The sequence below is a fragment of the Biomphalaria glabrata genome, chromosome 6 (genome assembly GCF_947242115.1).
Source record: "Biomphalaria glabrata chromosome 6, xgBioGlab47.1, whole genome shotgun sequence".
NCBI lineage: Eukaryota > Metazoa > Mollusca > Gastropoda > Planorbidae > Biomphalaria > Biomphalaria glabrata.
Genome location: NC_074716.1, coordinates 32117619 through 32138428, shown reverse-complemented (window position 1 = coordinate 32138428; position 20810 = coordinate 32117619). Strand labels below are relative to the sequence as shown.

At 33.3% G+C, this 20810-nt stretch overlaps 1 protein-coding gene and 1 long non-coding RNA gene across 3 annotated transcripts in view; both read right to left on the bottom strand.

Annotated features, from left to right (window-relative positions):
• LOC106057739 (uncharacterized) overlaps positions 1-19369 on the bottom strand; it is a 45653-nt gene extending 26284 nt beyond the window's left edge. For both annotated transcript variants that reach the window (XR_008778321.1, XM_056031629.1), the window contains exons 1-6: positions 18982-19369; positions 15643-15782; positions 13581-13791; positions 12205-12466; positions 11455-11543; positions 9653-9721 (exon numbers count right to left, since the gene is read on the bottom strand). Coding sequence is in view for 1 of the 2 variants with exons in the window: in XM_056031629.1 (XP_055887604.1) it covers positions 9653-9721; positions 11455-11543; positions 12205-12466; positions 13581-13791; positions 15643-15782; positions 18982-19060 (850 nt within the window). In the remaining variant the exon portion in view is untranslated. The remainder of the gene's footprint in view (positions 1-9652; positions 9722-11454; positions 11544-12204; positions 12467-13580; positions 13792-15642; positions 15783-18981) is intronic.
• LOC129926618 (uncharacterized) lies at positions 920-4413 on the bottom strand. The gene is made up of 2 exons (XR_008778322.1): positions 4302-4413; positions 920-1425 (listed from the first exon to the last, which is right to left on the bottom strand). It is a non-coding gene; the product is annotated as an uncharacterized LOC129926618 (long non-coding RNA).
• Positions 19370-20810: the final 1441 nt, after the last annotated feature.

Here is a 20810-nt window from a genome sequence, read left to right as displayed (position 1 = left end):
TTTTTTTCTCATTTATTCTTTTCTCTCTTTCCCTTTGTTGTAAATAGCTGCACATATTTCTTTTGTTAGGTTAATAAGGGCTATTTCAATTTCATGTACATTATATACATTTGTGTGTAGATATATATGTTTATATATATGTATATAAGTATGTGTTTGACACAGTGTGTGTCTGTATGTATATTTATGTATATATTAGAATGACTGTTATCTAATAACAGTCATATCGTGAGAGGGGGGATGTCAAGGAGAGGTATGGCGAGAATGAATGTTAGTTTGATATTTTGGTATTTTGTTATATCCCCTTGTTATGAATGCGAAGTGTTGCAGGTGTTGTGAACTGAGTGATTAAGTCTTCGTTGAATGTGCGAGAGAATGTGTTAAGTTAGTAAGGTCTTGCTCCCGGTCCAGGAAGGTTGGACGTTTACTTCCTGGACTGATGTTTATGCATTTATATATTTATAAGTTGATGGACTGGTGTTTTGTGTATTACTATTTCATAAGAGTGATATAATTGTGTGCTTTATTAATTAATCCATTAACTACCAAAACTTTATTACTGCATTAAATATAAATTTTCTATTAAATATCAATTTCTATTGGTCAAACTAAGACACTGCAAAAAGAATTTTTGAAAAATTCCATGTAGTAATGATTCTGGATTCTGTGAGATGTACACTGTCAGTGGCCCCGTGAGGAACATTATATAAAAAAAATAATATTTTTTTTTTTACAATCTTTAAATGAAAACAGATTACTTAATAACATTGAAAAACACACAAATAAGCATTTTAATGCAAAAAAAGTATATTTTAATGCTTTTTTTACTAAAAAATTAGAATAATATAGTAAAAAAATAGGCATCAAATGTACAACATTATATGGTACTAACCAGTACTATCCAGATATATTTTTTACAACAACAAATAATAATACAATAGTGAGATATTCAAATATCATGTCCATAAGCAAAGATTTTAATATTTGAAGTGCGGTTGAACCAAACATACTTTATATGTTCGTATATTCGTATATTCATATGCTTATCAGTTATGTAATAATAATAAATTCCATTTTTTTCGAATTCTTTTCATTGGGTCGCAGTCATAGTTTTGGCATTTTCAAGTTTGTTAGCTTTGATAAAGTCTATAGACTCAATTCCCTTGTGATGTTAGCTCTGCTAATTAGTTATACTAAATTGTGACTAAATTGTAAAATTGAGTATACATAATAAATAACGGTGTCTTAGAGGTAAACATATTATGTTATGATATAACACAAGGACCTAATAACAAATTATAAGATTCTAATGTCAATGAAACTCAATCATGCTTTTGTCTAATTCATTTATTTACTATTAGATATCAGGTTCTCATCTTGATTCTTAATGATGACATTGTGAACTGTTAATATTTACTTGAGACCCTAAAAAAATATTATAAATATCTATAATTATTATTATAATTTTTTTTTTCAAATAACCATACATCAATAGGATTATAATTTGCTAATGGGACAAATATTTTTCTAAGCAGTCAGTTAAAATACTATAGCCTAGGAGAACTGCATGAAGTAAAAAAAAACAAAAGAAAATATATAAAAGGAATTATTATATTATTGTTTATATGTTTTCAAATAATAACCTTATAATCATCATTATTAGTTCTATAATTTGCAATTATAAGGGTATCTATTGTGTATACTGCATGGGCGTAGCCAGGATTTTTTTTCGGGGGGGGTTTAGGGGGGGGGATTTTTTTCTCCCCCCCCCCAGCGCGATTTTTTTTTTAATATGTATTTATGTGTGTGTGTGTGTGTATACGTAATCTTTATTGCATTCTGACCCTTCATTCTTTCGGAAGACGTTTATTGTGCCCTAGAATAGGTTCTTCCATGAGTTAGTGGAAAAATTGTAGATTCCCCGCCAATACCAGCAAGAGGGTCTGGGGAGCGCTAGGAGCTCCCCAGCGCGGGGCGAAGCCCCGCCGCCAAGCACTATTTCTGGTATTGAAAGCCAACAAAATGCATATTCTGAGGTATCTGCAGTGCATTTTCCTGCTATTAAAAAGTTTTATTTCAAAAACCTAATGTGCTATTCTTACTGACTTAGACCCTCCCGCGCCGTTTGGCGCTTTTGCCGTCAAGCTGCCATTACTAGCAATGGGGTCTTGGGAGCGCTAGCGCGGGGCGAAGCCCCTCCGCCAAGCACTATTTCTGGTATTGAAAGCCAACAAAATGCATATTCTGAGGTATCTACAGTGCATTTTCCTGCTATAAAAAAGTTTTATTTCAAAAACCTAATGTGCTATTCTTACTGACTTAGACCCTACCGCGCCGTTCGGAGCATTTGACGTCAAGCTGTTTCCATAAAATCTTTCACTGGTAATGTCTGAAGCCTCTTCCCACCCTCCATGAGGACCTCAATGAATGAGTGGCGTCAAGTTGTACTAGGGTATCATTGCAACTCTTCTTATGCGTAATTCATTTTGTCGGAGAACATGTCCCGCAAACCTCATGCGTCGCTCTCTCACAATCTTACTAAAGGGTCGACTCCCAGTTCGGCATAGGATTTCCTTGATTTAAACCCGATCTCTATAACTGACTCCTAAAATCTGTCTTAGCCATCTTAGTGTTTTTCAATTTCGGCAGATGACTATTCACTGCAGTTTATTAAGGGAGCCCTGCCACTGGTAAAAATGTGTAACCACTCTTGAATACGCTCTTGGAATTAAGTGACTGTAGTTTGCTTTAGATTTTATATCGAAAAGATAAGTTTTATCGTCAAAATCATCTGTTGGGGGTTTTCCACCTCAAAATGCTCTGTAGGGGGATCTTAAACCCAAAACCATCTGGAGGGGTTTTAAACTTTAAACAAACGCCATCTGTAGAAGAGGGGTTTAAACTCAAAACCCCCGAATGGATTGGCTACGCTCAAATAATTTTAGTGTGTAATTTGCTTTTTTTTTTATATTGAAGAGGTATTTTTAGCATTAAACCCCTCTGAATGGGGGTTTAAACTCAAAACCCCTTTTGGCAACGCTCATAGCATTTTGAGTGCGTAATTTGCTTTTTTTCTTACACTGAAGATTTATTTTTTAGCCTCAAACCCCCCTGGCGAGGGTTTAAACTCAAAACCTCTTTGGCTGCGTTAATAGATTTTAGTGTGAGTAATTTGCTTTTATTTATATTGAAGAGGTACTTTTTAGCTTCAAACTCCACTGGAGGGGAGTTTAAACTCAAAACCCCTTTGACTACACTCAAAACATTTTGAGTGTATAATTTGCTTTGTTTTTATTATTAAAGAGGTATTTTTTACCTTCAAACCCCGCTGAAGTGGGGTTTAAACTCAAATCTGAGTCAAAATCCATTTAGCTACGCTCATAACATTTTGAGTGCGTAATTAACTTTTTTTTATATTGAAGAGGGGGTTTATCGTAAATTTTGGAGGGGGTTTTAAAATCAAAATCTCCCTTAACTGTGATATTGGAATTAGGGGATTTTCGTTTGCATTTTTGTTTTGTTTTATAGAAGAGGGGGGGGGGGTTAACTGCAAAAACCCCAAGTAGGGGGTTTAAAACTCAAAACCCCTAGTAGGGGGTTTTAAACTCAAAACCCCTGTTAGGGGTTTTTAAACTCGAACCCCCCTGGTAGGGGTTTTAAACTCAAAACCCCATTGGTTGTGCTGGGGCTATTGATGGTTTAGTATTAAAATCTCATCTAAAATAAACAAAATCAAAGCAAAAAATCATTCAAAAAACTCAAAACCCCTAGTAAGGGGTTTTAAACTCAAAACCCCTGTTAGGGGTTTCTAAACTCGAACCCCCCTGGTAGGGGTTTTAAACTCAAAACCCTATTGGTTGTGCTGGGGCAATTGATGGTTTAGTATTAAAATCTCACCTAAAATAAACAAAATCAAAGCAAAAAATCATTCATTAAATTCCGATCCCCCCCCCCCAAGGGGGGGGGATTTCATTTCGGGGGGGAGGGTTGAACCCCAACCCCCCCCCCCCTGGCTACGCCCATGAGTGTATAGCAATAATATATGATAATATTGGTTAAAACAAACAAATCTATGTTCTAAATGAAGTCTTGATTTATTTCGATTCATATATCAGTCATTAATTCCGACAGTGGCATATGCTGCCATGTACACTGGGAGTGTACGTTACAAAAAATTAAAATTTAAAAAGACCATGCTATAAATGTTAAATCTATTAATTAATTATAATACTAGGATACTTTATGTTTCTAAATCAAGTAGTTTTATTTGAAAATATTTATATAAATGTATTATTACTTACATTTTCCGAACAGGTTTCATTTTTTTCAATTTTTGACAATGTTGTCACTTTCAAGCGCAATAAAATAATAAAACGCAATTGTAAAAGTCAAACAGCACATGGCAAAACGTAGACAAACATGGTCTTAAACGAAAACAAAAGAAAAAATAGAAAAAACTTTAATAGTTTTTTAGCGGCCCCCGTAAGGGGAAAAAGCCGCTATTAGGTTTGTGCAAAATTAATTATGCAAGCGATTTTTTTCATAAAAATACACCAATTCTAAAACAATTACGTAAATGTAAGGGAGGCAATGTTACAATATGCTAACAAAGATGGAAAATTTTTGTGTATTTTCAGTATCACTAAGTCAAATATATTTTTAAAATGTACAGGAAATGTTTACAACAAATACAAATAATAGTTAAAGACGTTTTTTCTGGTCAACTAGCTGCTAAAATTAAAAGAAATCATTTCTGTTTGTTTATAAAGGCTAATAATGCACTTTGTATGTAAATATCACGCACATTTTTTTAAATGGACTTTTTATGCAGCGATTTTCGTGCAGTAGCGTAACGTCGCAACATGATCAAGTGCTAAACCAATTCCTTAAACTTTTTTTAAAAATCAGATTTTATTTATTTTTTGTTTAGTGCCCCATCCGAATAAAAGAAGCTTATTTTTGTGCGTTTTGTCTGTTGGTCGGTCTGTCCGTCACGATTAGATTTAAAAAACTAGAACTCTAAAAGCTATTGAAAATCTGATTTACCCTTTAATGTTCCTCCCATAACATCTCAATAGTTTTAAGTATCTAAAATTGATTGTTCCGGATTTTTTTGTGCAAAACTAATCAACGCCAACAAATGTTTGTTTGCTCTTCTAACTTATATTACATTCAATTTCCATGCTTAAACGTTGCAAAAACACATTATCAATAATATGTTGTTCCGTTTTTTATGTAAATAGCATACTAATGCTAAATCATAATCTCTATACTGACTTATATTTCATTAAGTGTAAAAATGTTCCAGATATTGTTTTATAAAACATGAATTATGCCTAATGATTGTTTGAAATCGCATAAGGCTTTTAAAAAAAGTAATTTACTAGAATTGATTACTGAAAATTACTTTTTAGACATTTAATTTTCTTGTAAAACATAACATAGAAGTTTTGTAATCGATAAAGAAAGTTCCGGATTTTGTTTCTTACAAATCGTCGCCAGAAATTTCCGAATTTATTTAAAAATCTACTAACGCCAAATAATTGTTTGAACTCCCTCTTCTAATTAATAAACAAATAATCTTCTCATTTACGAAATAATGTTTTTACGGATTTTTATGAAAAATATTTTAACTCACTACTCTCTTACAGTACATTTAACTTTCTACCTAAAACATTAAAAAATCTAATTATCGTTAATATTATGTTCCGATTTTTAAGGAAAACAGAATCCAAACACCAAAGTAAGGTATGAAAATCTCTCCACGTGGCTGTAGTACATCTAATTTTTATACGAGACCATCCAAAAAATTTAATTAACGGTATTACATTTATCTGAAATTCTCTTTTTCTTTTACTATTTATACAAACATCCGGAACAATCTATTATATAAACTTTTTAATTGTGTTCATACCTAAAAATTATTGCGATGTTTTGAAACGTAAAATAAAGGTTAATCAATTTTTAATAACTTTTAGTTGTTTTTTTTATATCAAGATAACGGACAGACCGACTGACAGACAAAACGCAAAAACAATGTGGCTTTGATCCTTTTTAAATAATATCTATTAGAACTCAGTGCACCAATGTCTATGAACCCTCGTTAAATATCTCGTGTAAATAAAGACATTTTTTTTTATGGTACCGGTACTAGCCTATTGTGAGGTAATGGAATTTTTTTTCTTTGACGTCATATGAATGGACTCTTTAAATGTAATGTTAAAAGAACGCACTCTGTGCACCAATGTCTATAAACCCTCGAAAAAATTGCTTGTATTAATGAAAACATATTTTAGTCTAACTAAGCCGTGTGACGTAGTGTTTTTTTTTTCCTTTGACGTCACATGGAATGAATTCTTTAAATGAAATGCTAAAAGAACGCACTCGGTGCACCAATGTCTATGAACACTCGAGAAATGGCTCGTGTTGATAAAGGTGATTTTTAGTCTAGCTAGGCCTTGTGACGTAGTGTTTTTTTTTCCTTTGACGTCATATGGAATGAATTCTTTAAATGAAATGCTAAAAGAACGCACTCGGTGCACCAATGTCTATGAACACTCGATAAAAGGCTCGTAATGATGAAGGCGATTTTTATTCTAGCTAGGCCGTGTGACGTAGTGTTTTTTTTTTCCTTTGACGTCATATGGAATGAATTCTTTAAATGAAATGCTTAAAGAACGCACTCGGTGCACCAAAGTCTATGAACACTCGATAAATGGCTCTTATAGATGAAGGCGATTTTTAGTCTAGCTAGGCGGTGTGACATAGTGTTTTTTTTTCCCTCTTACGTTATATGGAATTAGTTCTTCAAATGAAATGAAAAAAGAACTCGGTATAGTAATGTTTATTAAGCCTCGTTATGTGACTCGCGTTTAAAAAAGGAATGATATCTTGATTTAGATCTAATCTAGCTTTTTTAAACTAGATCTAGATTTTTATTACAGTATATCTAGATCTGGATTTATATTCTAATTAAAATTATTTTAGAGTCTAGATCTAGAATTTCTAGACCTAGTTTAGACTAAAATAGACTAGATTAAGATGTAGAATTTCAATTTCTAAAATTAAAGTGTAAAAAAAAAGTGTAGATTTTCATTTCCAAACGTTTTGATCAATATTGTAATGTTTTAATATACTAAAACTAATCTACTATTTTTTTTATTAAATTTAAATTTAAATTTACGGCAAATGAATCTTTGAAACATTATTACTTTTGACCATCGGATGGCTGCCTGGTCGTGCGGTTTGCTCGCTGGACTGTCGTTCAGATTTATGGATGGCCCAGGGTTCAAACCCTGCCCGCTCCCATCCCCCGTCGTCCTGCGGGAGGTTTGGACTAGGAAGTAATTATCTTCAACTCTGAAGGAACATCCGAAACGTGTAAAACATTTTACATCAAAATTAAATCACCTCTTGAATATTATTTGCGAATATGCAGATCCGACAGGGATCCGACTTCGACGGGGGCCGCCTCTGAGTTTGTGTAACACAAACTCTCTTTGTAATCTTGTTTATATAAGTTTTTGAAAATCGTACACTGCCAGTGTACAAAGTAGGATATGGGTTAAGTACTAAAGTAATATCGATATTCATGAATATAAGGAGTTAGAGTTGATGTATATTAAGTGTTCGTCTTTGAGTTAAGCAAGTATTGATGACTTATAATTGAGTAACCAAGAAAGTATCTAGCAAGTATTATTTAGTATTCAAGAAACCCCTAGTGAGCAAGGTTAAGAAACACAACAAGACAAGAGACAAGCAGAGCATAGCAGCATATATATATATATTGTTATAAACCTGGTGGTGGCACAGATGGGGGTAGTGCTGTGAGTGTGGTCAGCCGACGCAAATCGCCCCAGGCCAGCGCTAGACGAGCGGTCAACCGTGACGAGTTACGACGATCGGCCGAGACGAGTGTCAACAAGAGGGTTCGGGAAGAATCGCCTTCGTGAACAGAGCTCATTAGCGTCACGAGAGTTGTAGTCATCTGACCACCTAGAAACGTCGAGCGGCGTTCTGTTCAGTTCTAGAAGGCCAGTAGGGACCCTATATAAAGAGCGGAGGTGTCGCAGTCAAGACGATTCAGAAAGCGGGTTCACGGCAGGGGTTCAGAGCCCGGTTCACTACAGTCCGGTCGACTACAGCACAGTTCAGCGGTGTGGTTCTGTACGGAGCATTACGACGGTTCAGTGCGGAGTACTGTCAAGTACAGTTGAGACGAACGGCGTCTTGATCTTGGTCTGTGATCGAGTCCGACACATCGAGCCCAAGTGTGTGAAGTCAGTCCCGAACTGTTGAACCCAGTGCAAGCCCGGAACGAGACGGAGAGGCCAGTGCAAGACTTGGTACGGCGGAACGGTGTTATCGGAGAGATATTTGTTATCGCAGAGCTATTTGTACTGTTCTACGTGCTGCCAATTGTACAGTATTGGCTGTTATTTATATAGATTAAACCTTTACGTTATTTTGGAGCCCTGACTTTTCAAGTTCTTTAAGTTGGTGGTGTATGGTGCAGTTTGCAGAGAGCCTGGATAGTGAGATTCGTAACAATATATATATATATATATATATATATATATATATATATATATATATATATATATATATATATATATATATATATATATATATATATATATATATAAATTTGAACCCCTGACAATATGTACACATGAAATAAAATGTCCAAGTGTTAAATAATTAGATTAAAAATACAAACTACATTCCTACATATTTTAATGAGAAAATACTAGGGATGCACCGATTAGTAGCTCCAGCTCCGGCCGATTTTCACAGCAGGATAGTTTGCCGGATAGTAAAAGGTAAACCATAGTATCTGCATATCTATTAATAAGTATAAAAACTACATGGTTCCACTGGTGTCAGTAATGGAATCTATTAACGTTTATATTTTTCAAAAATATTTTTTTTTAAATATAACGTGTTTAAAATATATATAAACAAGCAGCAAACATCTTTTGTTACAAGATTTTCGTATATCAATAGAAATACAATTATACATAATAGATGAGCATTACACTTGCAGGCACATACACTCTCGTTAACCGTAGGCCACAGAAACAGATGACCTTTACATCATCTGCCCTATAGACCGCAATGTCTTAAAGGGAAACTAAAGTTAAATTGAGAAAAAACAACATTTTTCACTTACAAACTAAAAAGTTAATTTTTTTAACATGTGGTTGTGATTGAAACGCACATCCCTCTTACTGGTCATGTGATATCAACAACGTTTATATCGAAAAAAAATGATGCAATTAACAACTACTTTGATAGTCTTCCTTTGAAGTGGGATGTGAAGGTGGGTTTTAATGGTCTAGCTAGGGGATGATATAATGAACTGGGTTTCCACCTCAACAGACCAATGTATTAATCAAAGAACAACAGCAAACCAAGTTGCATAATAACCGAACTGTAAATAAGTGTTCAACAATAGTTGAACAATAACAATATTTTTAAATAAACACAAATGGTTAATATTCACAGTAATATTCACAAACATCACCCTCCCCCCGAAAAAAAATCCTAGCTTCGCCCATGATATAGTTATTTAGTATTTTACTACACATGTAGGTAAGGTATCCGGCTCCGGCCCTTAAATATATGTTTATATATGTATGTATGTATTTACCTGCTTCTGAGATATAATCCACTGTTTGAGGTTTAGGATTCTGGCACTCGACACTATGAAATTTAGAGGCTGAAATATACAATTGACTTCTGACATTATTTTGTAATAAAATAATTTCTTACAAGTAGTGTTAGTGGTCTAGTAAGTTAGTTTACCATTTCATTAACTTTAGGGGTTTCTATAGAAGTTTTTTTAAGAAATTCTATTAAATCAGGTAGGATAATTATTATAAGCTATATAGTAAACAAAATGACTTTTTTGGTCACATGAACACATTACGATTCAGTTTTTGGGCTAGCGGTGGCATATAGACATAATTCTCATTGTGTGACTCATGCTATAACAATTCAGGGAAAGGAACCTGGACCTGTACAATGCCTTTATCAATCTTATCAAAGCTTTTGACACGGGATCTTTACCAGTCTTTGATGCACTCTAAAATGTATCTCTCGAGTAACTTAAGGTTTAAAAAAGTCTAATCATGTATCAGCTTATTTCTCTATAGAGAATGATGTAAATCAGGGGTGTGTGATTGCTTTAAAACTATTCTTATTATTCTTGGAGTAATTCTTAATAAAATTAATTAAGGTATGTATATCTACAACATGTTCCCTAATGATTTGATGTCTATGAATCTGTTGAGGCTTTGAGCTTTTTTTTTTAAACGACATTGAAGTGTGTGTGTGTAAAGGAGTTGTCCGCTAAGTGCTATAAATATAAAAACTTGGCCCATTTTGCACAGAGGACATCAGCTGGCAACAGATGACCTTTAAAAGAGACAATTACAGATCTCTCATGGAGAGATACATTTGAGACCCCAAATAAGGGCCCCTTCGAAGATAGGGAGAGACTACGAAATGAAAACTTAAATAAGACTTTGCCTGCATTAAATTTGATAAAATATGCAGGACTAGCGTTGTCATGTGAAACACTGCAATCATCTTCAGAATCGAAGACAATGCTTTATGTATGTGTAATGCATCTTTAGTTTTTCTCAATCAAAATAAATGAATCTGTGTCGATTGCTATCCACTTTCAGTTTCGAATATTTTTAGTCGTACAAATATTTCACAATATTTACCTATTTTATGATATAGCATAACACTGAAAACCAAATGACACTCTTTCGGTAGAACATAAATATCCATGCACCTAAGAAAATATTTTAAACATAATTGAATAACGATTGGAGCACTAGTGAAAATGTCCACTTTGAGCAGTTTACTAGAAATAAAACTTTAACACAGATTTTAATTTTATTTTAGAAGCTATTTGAATTGATAATCATACACTAGAAATATTTCATGTCAAAATAGAGCAAAACGATTATATGTTATTTTGGAAGAGCTCGAATATTTTGAAAGTTTATTTTAAAAGAAAACAAAATATTTCGAACAATAAATCTGTATTCGTACTGTTTGAGAAAAGACCGCGCCAATCAAACTACATAATATTGTTATCAAGGGTGTTCGCATGTATTGTACCTCTGTACACCTTTACAAGTCTAAACGTACCTGCTTACTCTTTTATTTTTGTAAACGATGTAAGCGATGGTCACATCTTATTTTTAGTAGCACTTTTGGTTTATGAGATCTAAAATTCACTGAAGGAATTTTTAAACCTATTGTCCTACCATTTATTACTAAAAGTGAACTTAACGTACAGATGATGACGATCTAGCCTATTGAGAATGCAGTAGTTGAATTTTAAGTTTATTTTACTACCATTTTTTACAATAGCGAACTTAGCCTACAGGGGATGACACTCTAGGCTAATAAGAATACGGTTAAATAAGTTCAAACCTTTAACTTCCATCCAAATAACACGTGACGTAGAGCTCACTGTTATGTTGACTTGTTTGTTGCTCACACGTATGCTGCGGTTCAAGAAACTGAAATGTAAATATTTAATTGACTTCAAACATTATAGTTTGAATCATTATAGTTTGAATCATTATAGTTTGAATATGTGATGAATAAAAAACATAATGCAGAATTTCTCACAAAAGGAGGGAATCCAAAAGCTGGGGGGGGGGGGGTGGAGCAAAGTAGAAAAACAAGCAAAATATACAAATACGTTTTAAAAAAAACTTAACTAAGGGTATCAACTCCAAATTTATAACTATATTGAATTTATTTCCTTTCCTCAAAATCAAACAAATAATTAATTACCTATAATTAATTAATTATTGCGTTTTTTTATCCATTCATGTTTTGTTAGGTGTAATAAATTATTTTGTAAAGTTTCAACTTGATCCGAGAATGGGTGTTGGAGAAATAAAGTGTACAACTGTCTAAAAGGATAAAACTTTTTTCTTCTATGTAAGGAGATGTAAAGGTACAAGTAAAAGGTGAATAAACACACACGCAGTCCATGAAATTCTTAAATTACGGGCTGACAAACAAAAAACATATGCACGAGAGAGAGAGAGAGAGAGAAATAGATAGATAGATAGATAGATAGATAGATAGATAGATAGATAGATAGATAGATAGATAGATAGATAGATAGATAGATAGATAGATAGATAGATAGATAAAGAAATAGTTTACCTTTCACAATAAAATATTCTTTTATTATTAATTTCAATGAATTCTGTATATGTAATATCCGTTTTATAGCAAGTTTGTCCCCAGTCTATATGTAGTAGATGAACAAGTGCATCTCTTTTATTAGTTGTGATGATACAGCTTCTGCTATTAAAGAGCTTTGTCTTTGTACGCAGGATAAGTGTCAACGCTGATATCAAAGGTTTATCCTTTAACCAAGTGTTGTTATCTTTACTCATGTCAAACACTGCCAAATTATCTGGTGCTAGATTTAAGACATCAGGGTTATTTGTTAAGCTTTATAAATCTTATATGTCTATATGCTCAACACAAGGTTATTAACTATTTATGGTTAGAGTTGGATTTGCAAGTTAGGATTTGATTTGCAAGTTAGGGTTGGATTTGCAAGTTAGGGTTGGATTTACAAGTTAGGGTTGGATTGGCAAGTTAGGGTTGGATTTGCAAGTTAGGGTTGGATTTGCAAGTTAGGGTTGGATTTGCAAATTAGGGTTGGATTTGCAAGTTAGTGTCTGATTTTCAAGTTAGGGTTGGGTTTGCAAGTTAGGGTTGGATTTGCAAGTTAGGGTTGGATTTGCAAGTTAGTGTCTGATTTTCAAGTTAGGGTTGGGTTTGCAAGTTAGGGTTGGATTTGCAAGTTAGGGTTGGATTTGCAAGTTAGGGTTGGATTTGCAAGTTAGGGTTGGATTTGCAAGTTAGTGTCTGATTTGCAAGTTAGGGTTGGATTTGCAAGTTAGTATCTGATTTTCAAGTTAGGGTTGGATTTGCAAGTTAAGGTTGGATTTTCAAATTAGGGTCTGATTTTCAAATTAGGGTTGGATTTGCAAGTTAAGGTTGGATTTTCAAATTAGGGTCTGATTTTCAAATTAGGGTTGGATTTGCAAGTTATTGTCTGATTTTCAAATTAGAGTGTGAGATATGATTTTGTTAGAATAGAAATGTTTTTCCTATCGGATCAATTCCCTAGACAATGACCTTCACAGCCACCTATATAGAGGCAGGTTGAAATAATAATTACTTTTGTATAACGCTGTGATTCATTTTCTTTTGTGAACATCCATGGAGAGGAAAGTTTCATACTGCCTTTAGGTTCTCAGTGAGCACAATTCGAATGAAATCTCGATTTAAACATTGCTGGTTTATATGTGTATTAGAACTGGAAACCCGCCAAATAAGAAAGCAAAACAATTTAAGCCTCTAAGCGACACATGTTTTTCATAAAGCTATATTAAGTCTATTTAGTTCAGGATTGACTTCAAGACATGATGATTATGGAAATAGTAGAACTAGTATAATAAAATAATTAATCACTTATCAAGTTTAAGCAATTTTTTCTTACAAGTTAATGATGATTCTCTTACTTGTTGGCTTGCACCAATAATCAATAAGCATTACATCAGTCTCTACAAGTGTTTGTGTACAGTTTATTTGCAGATTATTTTGTGCTGATTCTAAAATCGTACATCTCTTTTGACCATTACATTCTTGTCTCAAGTTGTTTAGAAACTGTTGTTCTTCCTTGTTGTCCCAGGTAATGTTTCTAACGAGTTGACTGGAAGAGCACCCATATGCCTAAGTGAATACAAAACAAAACATCCAATGTTAAGAACTAGATTCATAAAGGTGTGTTCACGATGGCAACCATAAAGAATATATTTTCTAATATATTACATATTTTATGAAACTCTTTTATTGGGATGTTAAACATCAGTTTTTCTTGTTTAACAAAAACAAAATATAAAAGAAACATGCAAAAAGTGTTGTTGATTTTTGTGTAAAGAAATAGACAACTCCTCCGTTATGAGACTGACAACTCTTTGTATATTTGATTACTTCCCTCTTGATAACTAATGAATGATATAAAATAATATAAATGTTAAAAAAAAAACTCACATCGCTTTAATCCCCCCCACGTACAACCCCACTGTGACAAGTCAAAAACTCGCTGTCAGAGTCACTCAAATTTATCACAGCCTTAATTATTATTTTTCATTATTTATTTATTTTATTTTAATTATTTCCCCATCCTATCCCCAATTTCCCCACCCGCCCCCCACCCTTTCCTCTCCAGGCTAGACTTAGTTGACCACATTGAAGATAGCTAGGCCACGTCCTCAGGTGTCTGCCTATTTATTTGCTATCGAGAATCACCTACTATTTATGTGCTTAGTGCTATTCAGCACTGCACTTGCCTACTGAGATCTACTCAACTCTACTACTTGGCGCTATCGGCCTTGCCCGCCTATTCGACAGCCCACCTGTCAACCTATTAGGTGCGACGTCCCTATAGACTCAGGTCTGTGCGAGACGTCATAGCTACGCCCACCCTCTGCAACTCACTGGACATATCCTCTGCCCGCAATAACCTTGTGCCCACGGTAGCCGGCCATCCGCCCTACTGTGCCCACTACGGATATTAGAACTTGGGATTGAGACTCCACAAGAACTATATCACCGGCGTCCCTATATCCGCTAGAGCGCCATCTCCAGCTGCAGAACCTCAAGCCAGGACCCAGCCAGCTGCGACACCAACAGGACAACCAGCTAAGTCAGAGGACAAAGTGACATACTATCTTATTAAGTGCAAGAGTGATGATTAAATCTAGTTTTATCTAGAGATAGATGCAAACCCTCCCCCTTTTTATTCTTATATGTATATTTATGTAAATATTCTTCGTTTTTAACTTTTGTATCTATCTCTCATTGCTTGTCTCGTTGCGTGCCTGCTCCCGATTCATATGCTGATAGGTTGGGGTGTGATAGCTTTAAAAATAATCATCCCCTAGACATTAAACGCGCCAAACACACGTCACATTTCCCCACCTGTCACACCCACTCCCATCCCAAGAAAAAAAAATCCTGATAAATAGAATATATCCATCTACTCAGAATTAATAAAATTCTAATGATAGATCCAGAAGTTAAAAAAAATAAGGTTCGTAAATTGCATTTATTTATTAGATTCGTTAATGAAGACATGCGGGAATACCCGCTGTGTATGTGTTTTCAAGATATGGATTGTCTAGACCTCATGTCAAACTTAATTATTTTTTTTTTTGTGATATACTTTGAAAATTATAATTGTGAAACCAGAGTTTTCCCAGTGTGGCGAATCAGCTAGTAATTCTTTCCTAAGAAATACGTTAACTGTCCAAAAAAATTAGCACAAACATCGTTAAAGTTAAAGCTGCTTTTGAAAAGTATTTCGCGATTTTTAACTTAATGAAAAATGTGCAATCTAAATAAAAGAATTGTAAAAAATATTTTATAAAATAATGTCTGTTCTTCTCGATCTAACCTTTTGATGAATAGTAGATTTACTTGTAACCAATCCACTATTGAAGTAAAAGGTTTGAGTTTCAATGTAAAATCCTACGACTAGACAAACCGACTAGTCAAATATTTCAAGCTGTATATACTTACTGCTGTATTATATTTGTCGCTGACAGAGATACGAACATTGATGATACAAATCCCTCCGTCGACACAAGCATCTCTGTCCTTTGGAAATGTTTGATTCGTATTCAAGTTTTTCTTGTAGGAAAATGAAATTGTATGAAGTGCTGAAAATATAATTAAAGAAAGTTATTTCATTAAATTCTCGTTTCTATTTGGAAGTCTATGATTTTATAATTTTGTTGATTTTAAGTGGCCCCCCTAAAGGGGAATAGACGCTATAAGTTTTGTGTGGTCTGTCTGTCCGTCCGCCCCTTTAGATCTCGTAAACTAAAAAAGAGAGTGAAAATCTGACATCATATTTTAGACCATTCAAAGTTCTGATCAACGGCTACTTTTTTCTTTTCAGAAAGCGAAAAAATTTAATTTTTAAAATTAACTATGCAAACAGTTTTTTTTTATATAAAAATACACCACTTTTACAACTATTCACTTTTAATAGTACCAAACACGGGAGCTATTTAGTAAGATGCCACAATTATCATATTTGAAACACATTTGTGCAAATGGTTTTAGATTTTTTTTCCAAAATATTTTTTTTATAATTGTATTGCTAAGTTAGTTAATTTCTGTCAGACTAAATACTACATTTAAAGACAATTTTTTTTTACTTTTTAAAGAGAAAAAATCTATTTAGTATAAGTTGGACATAATTTAAAACAACAATTAATTAGTAGCTTTCGTATTACGAAGTGAACTACTGCGTCGTATTCCGAACGAAGACACTTAAAGATACTAAAGGATTTTTTTTTTCGGAATTTTTTTTTCTTGAGGCTTTGAATAAGAGATTGACCAATTAGACCAATTAGATAATCATTATATGACATCAGATAGGCCAGGTCCACATCTAACGTCACCTTCAATTTCACCTATCCCTAGTCTGCTGGACCGTTGGGGCACCACACAAGATCTGTCAACTTTCTTTCTCCATTCTTCTCTGTCATTTGCCTTTGATAGAATTTCTTTCTGATATTCTTTCTGAAAATATTGAAACCTGCCTTTTTACCTGCCTGGATGGACCACTTCGGCGCCGAATTAGAGTTTGTGTTTCCACACAAACTGTCTTTGTAACCTTGTTTTCTTTTTTATCTCATTTCAATTTTAATGTGCTATGTTACTGCAAGTAAAAATTCTATACATGTCAGAAACGATACATACATATATTAAACATAAATGAATAACAGCACCAGGGACCAAGTTTTTAAGAGAGAAAGTAGTGAATAAAAATGCTACGAAAATAAGGACATGCGCCGACCGAGGCTCGAACCCGCGACACTGGATTCGACAACACCGCCTAGCGATAACGCACCACGCGAAACTAGCCTCTAGACCATCGGAATGTCCAAAAAAACATTCTTCTGATCCAGAGTCATTTCGCCCGTATGCAAATTACCACCCCAATACAAGTTTCAGATAGCCCCTCCCCCACCCTCGCAGCATCCGTTCACTAACAACTTCGATAGAGCCGACACAGACAGCCGTTAGGCATGCATTAGACAATCGATGGCTCTATCTAATTGTTTATCTCTCACAAAGACAAGTGGACAACATAAACACATTACATACAGATGGTCTAGAGGCTAGTTCTCTCTTAAAAACTTGGTCCCTGGTGCTGTTATTCATTTATGTTTAATATATGTATGTATCATTTGTTTCAGCACCTAGCTTCAACTCTATGTTTACGTTTACGTTGACAGCATTATTGCTCGTACCCACTGAAGCTTCTATATGTAATGTGTTTATGTTGTCCACTTGCCCCTCACGCCGCAGTGCTAGGGCACCCACTGCATAACGATGACAGCTCCAATAAGTAGGCGGATGTTATTTGCGGCGCCTAATGCCTCTTCCACCAATTTGGACTTTACCCCTAAGCCAGCCATGGCTTGGAGGCAGGACTGGGAATCGGTAACCATGAGACTAGATCTAGATCTAACTAAAGTTTATTAATAGATCTACAATCTAGATTATTCTATATAATCTAGAAAAATTGTAGAAATAGTCTAGATCAGACTCAGTAGATCTACTATTTATACAATATTGAATATTAAATATACTTCTAGATCTACTGTTCAACGTCAAGACCTTATTACACTAATTTTTAAACAATAACAGGAGATGGACTGACACATAGTGTGCCTTCTATAAATTTGTGCAAAAACACAAACTCTCTTTATCATTTTTTCAGTGAGACTTTCAAACATACTACAAATAAAAATACTTAGGCATTATTTTCCCTGTATAATTATATGCATTATTCCTTTCTATAATAAAAGTAGTATAAACAATCAGTTCTCACATGACTTTGTCTTACAGAAATAATGAAAATTATGTCTATTTATACAAAGAGTTCATTTTAGCTACGAAGTATTATAAAATTTATATTTAACTAACATAGTACGTCAATCATTATGCAGCCATGCGATTTTTTTATATTTATAAGCAATTATAATATTTAGTATTATTTCGGACAAATGTCTCACAAAGGCTGCTAGGAGAAATTAGATATAAACATTAGGAGGAAACATAACAAACGAATATTCATATTTGACTAGAGTAATCCCTTATAAAAAAATTCATTAAATTTAGAGACCCATTTGAATAGAAGACTTAAAAGTAAAGTAGCAATTTTATATAAAACACTGAACCACTATCTTCAAATGCCAAAAAAAAAAAAGTATAAAATATAAAGGCACATTCCTCGTTCCATATGCTAAGTAAAATTTGTACAAATACTTCTTCTTCCTTAGTGCCATTAGAGCATAAAATGGGTTGACTGAAACAGCCAGGATAACTAATGATTTTAGTCTTTGATTAATATGCATAACTAGATTGACCTAGAGACACGCGTACGACGTAATTATCTTTTTTTTTTCAGTATCGTCTGTATTTGATACTATAAGATAACTGGAGGCAGGTATTTGGGGAAAGGACGAAATGTCATAAGGAATTCGCTGGTTATGTCATAACGGAGCCATGAGAAGAATACTTTTATGTTTATGTCTTAAGTTACATAGTTTAATTTTACTAATGATCTGGTTAATAAAATTTTAAAAAATCTCTATAATTTGTATTTCTACAATTATTTGATCCAAATCAACCCTAACCAATGTAACATAAAATTTAATGTTTAGATCTTGATCTAGTAATTGAGCATTGAAAATAAGAGCTCTCCGTTCTCAACGTTATAATTTTTGCAATTTTTAGATACATAATCTGGACATATTTTCCGGCTAATTACAACTTTAATTGTTATTTCAATTTGAATTAAGATGTTTCGCTAAATGTTATAATGATAATTCAACTTACAATGCAAAGATCTGCCACTGAGTTTGACAACAACAATAAGTAAATACAAAGTCCAGAATGAAAGTCCAGCGTTAAACATAATCAAATTTAAATTGTAAACTACTTTTGTTAAAAGTATATTAGAATTACTGCAAGCAAATGTCAGGCTTATTTGATCAACTACTTTAATTGTATAATATAACTGTATTTCACAATTTTACAACTTTTGAATGAAAATACGCTGAAATGAACGACTCAAACAAATTAAAAAAAAATAAATGTGGTGTTGTGTTCATGTGTAATCCGATAATGGATTTTGTAGGCAAAAAGATATTTGACATTTTTTTAAAAATCTATTTTTGTATTCTTGTTAATGTGGTCTATCAGGTCTCTTTGCGTATTTAAAAAGACTCAGTCCTTTTTTTTTTTGTTAGCTAATTAAAATCATTAGTCATTTCCAGTTTTGGGTTAAGTATCGATCATACAAAAAAATTCGCGTAGCGTTTCAATTGTTCGTTGATTTTAAGAAGAACTAGAACAAGTGAAATAAAAATAATTTTGTTCAAAGACAATTCCTCCACTGTAAAGCTGGGGATGTTTTGTAAGATTACCTTGCTCTTTATAACTAATTTGTGATTGATTTAAAAAAAAAAACAACAAACAGTTTAACTCTGTAAAACATCTCCTTCTCGCTACACAATTAAAATATCCATTATTTAAATTTTAAATCATGAATCATAAAATGCAAAAATGCGCAAAATGTTACTGAATGTATTGTTATTGTATTCTTAAGTGCATATGTGCACTTATTCTTAAGTGCATATGTCCGGAAATTTCCACTAATGTGTGTTCTAAATATAGATCGCATAAATCTCTAAACCAAAATGTGCTTGAACGTATATTCATTTTACTCTTTAACCCTTTAAATGCTGAGCTGTTTTAATTACAATTGTGTTGTTTAGAGGCTAAACTACCACACGCGTTTTAAGGGTTAATGAAGACAAGCGGGAATAACCGCTGACGTATACGTGTTCACGCTATATATTGTCTAGAGCCCAGAACAAATTTAATTCTTAGAAGATTATAATTTAAAAAGTTATAACTGTCAAATCAGCCAATCAGCCACTAATTCTTTTCCCAAAGATATACATCAATTGTTTAATTTGTAGGAAAATAGTTTGATTTTTGTATGGAGATCCGTGTCTACCAATCCATGTTTTTTGTTTGTTTTCTTTTGTTTTATCGATCTAGTAATTTGATTTGTGGAAGATGACATACATCAAACTGATTTAAGGAAATATTTTTTTTTTAAATTCTAGACTATAGGAGATACGGTATTGATACTTTTTTTTAAATATAATAAAGATGTTGTTTATTAGGAAATTTTATAAGTATTATATACATAGATATTTTTTCATAAATTTAATTCTAGTAGTCCAGCTAATATTTTTTTTATAAGACGCTGTGCAAAAAAATGTTGCTTAGCGTCTAATTATATTATACTGGTCAAATCAGCGTTTTCCCTGTGTTGCCAATCAGCTAGCATTTTTTCCAAACATAACCATTAACTGTCAAATTTCAAAGAAAACAGTTAGAGCCGTTCTAGAGATCTATGTCCACCCACCAAGGTAGATTTTAGCTTTATGGTTCCAACCATGAAGAGTTTGCAAGATAATAAGAGGAAATGTAAAACATGAAACAAAAAGTTCAAAGCTTTTGACGAAACAACATCATTGTAATAATTAGATTGAATGACCATTCCTACATCATTGACATTTCCTTTAAGTATTTTATTTATTTAAAATGTTTCAATGCAGCAATAATTATAATTATGAAAGATATTAACATTT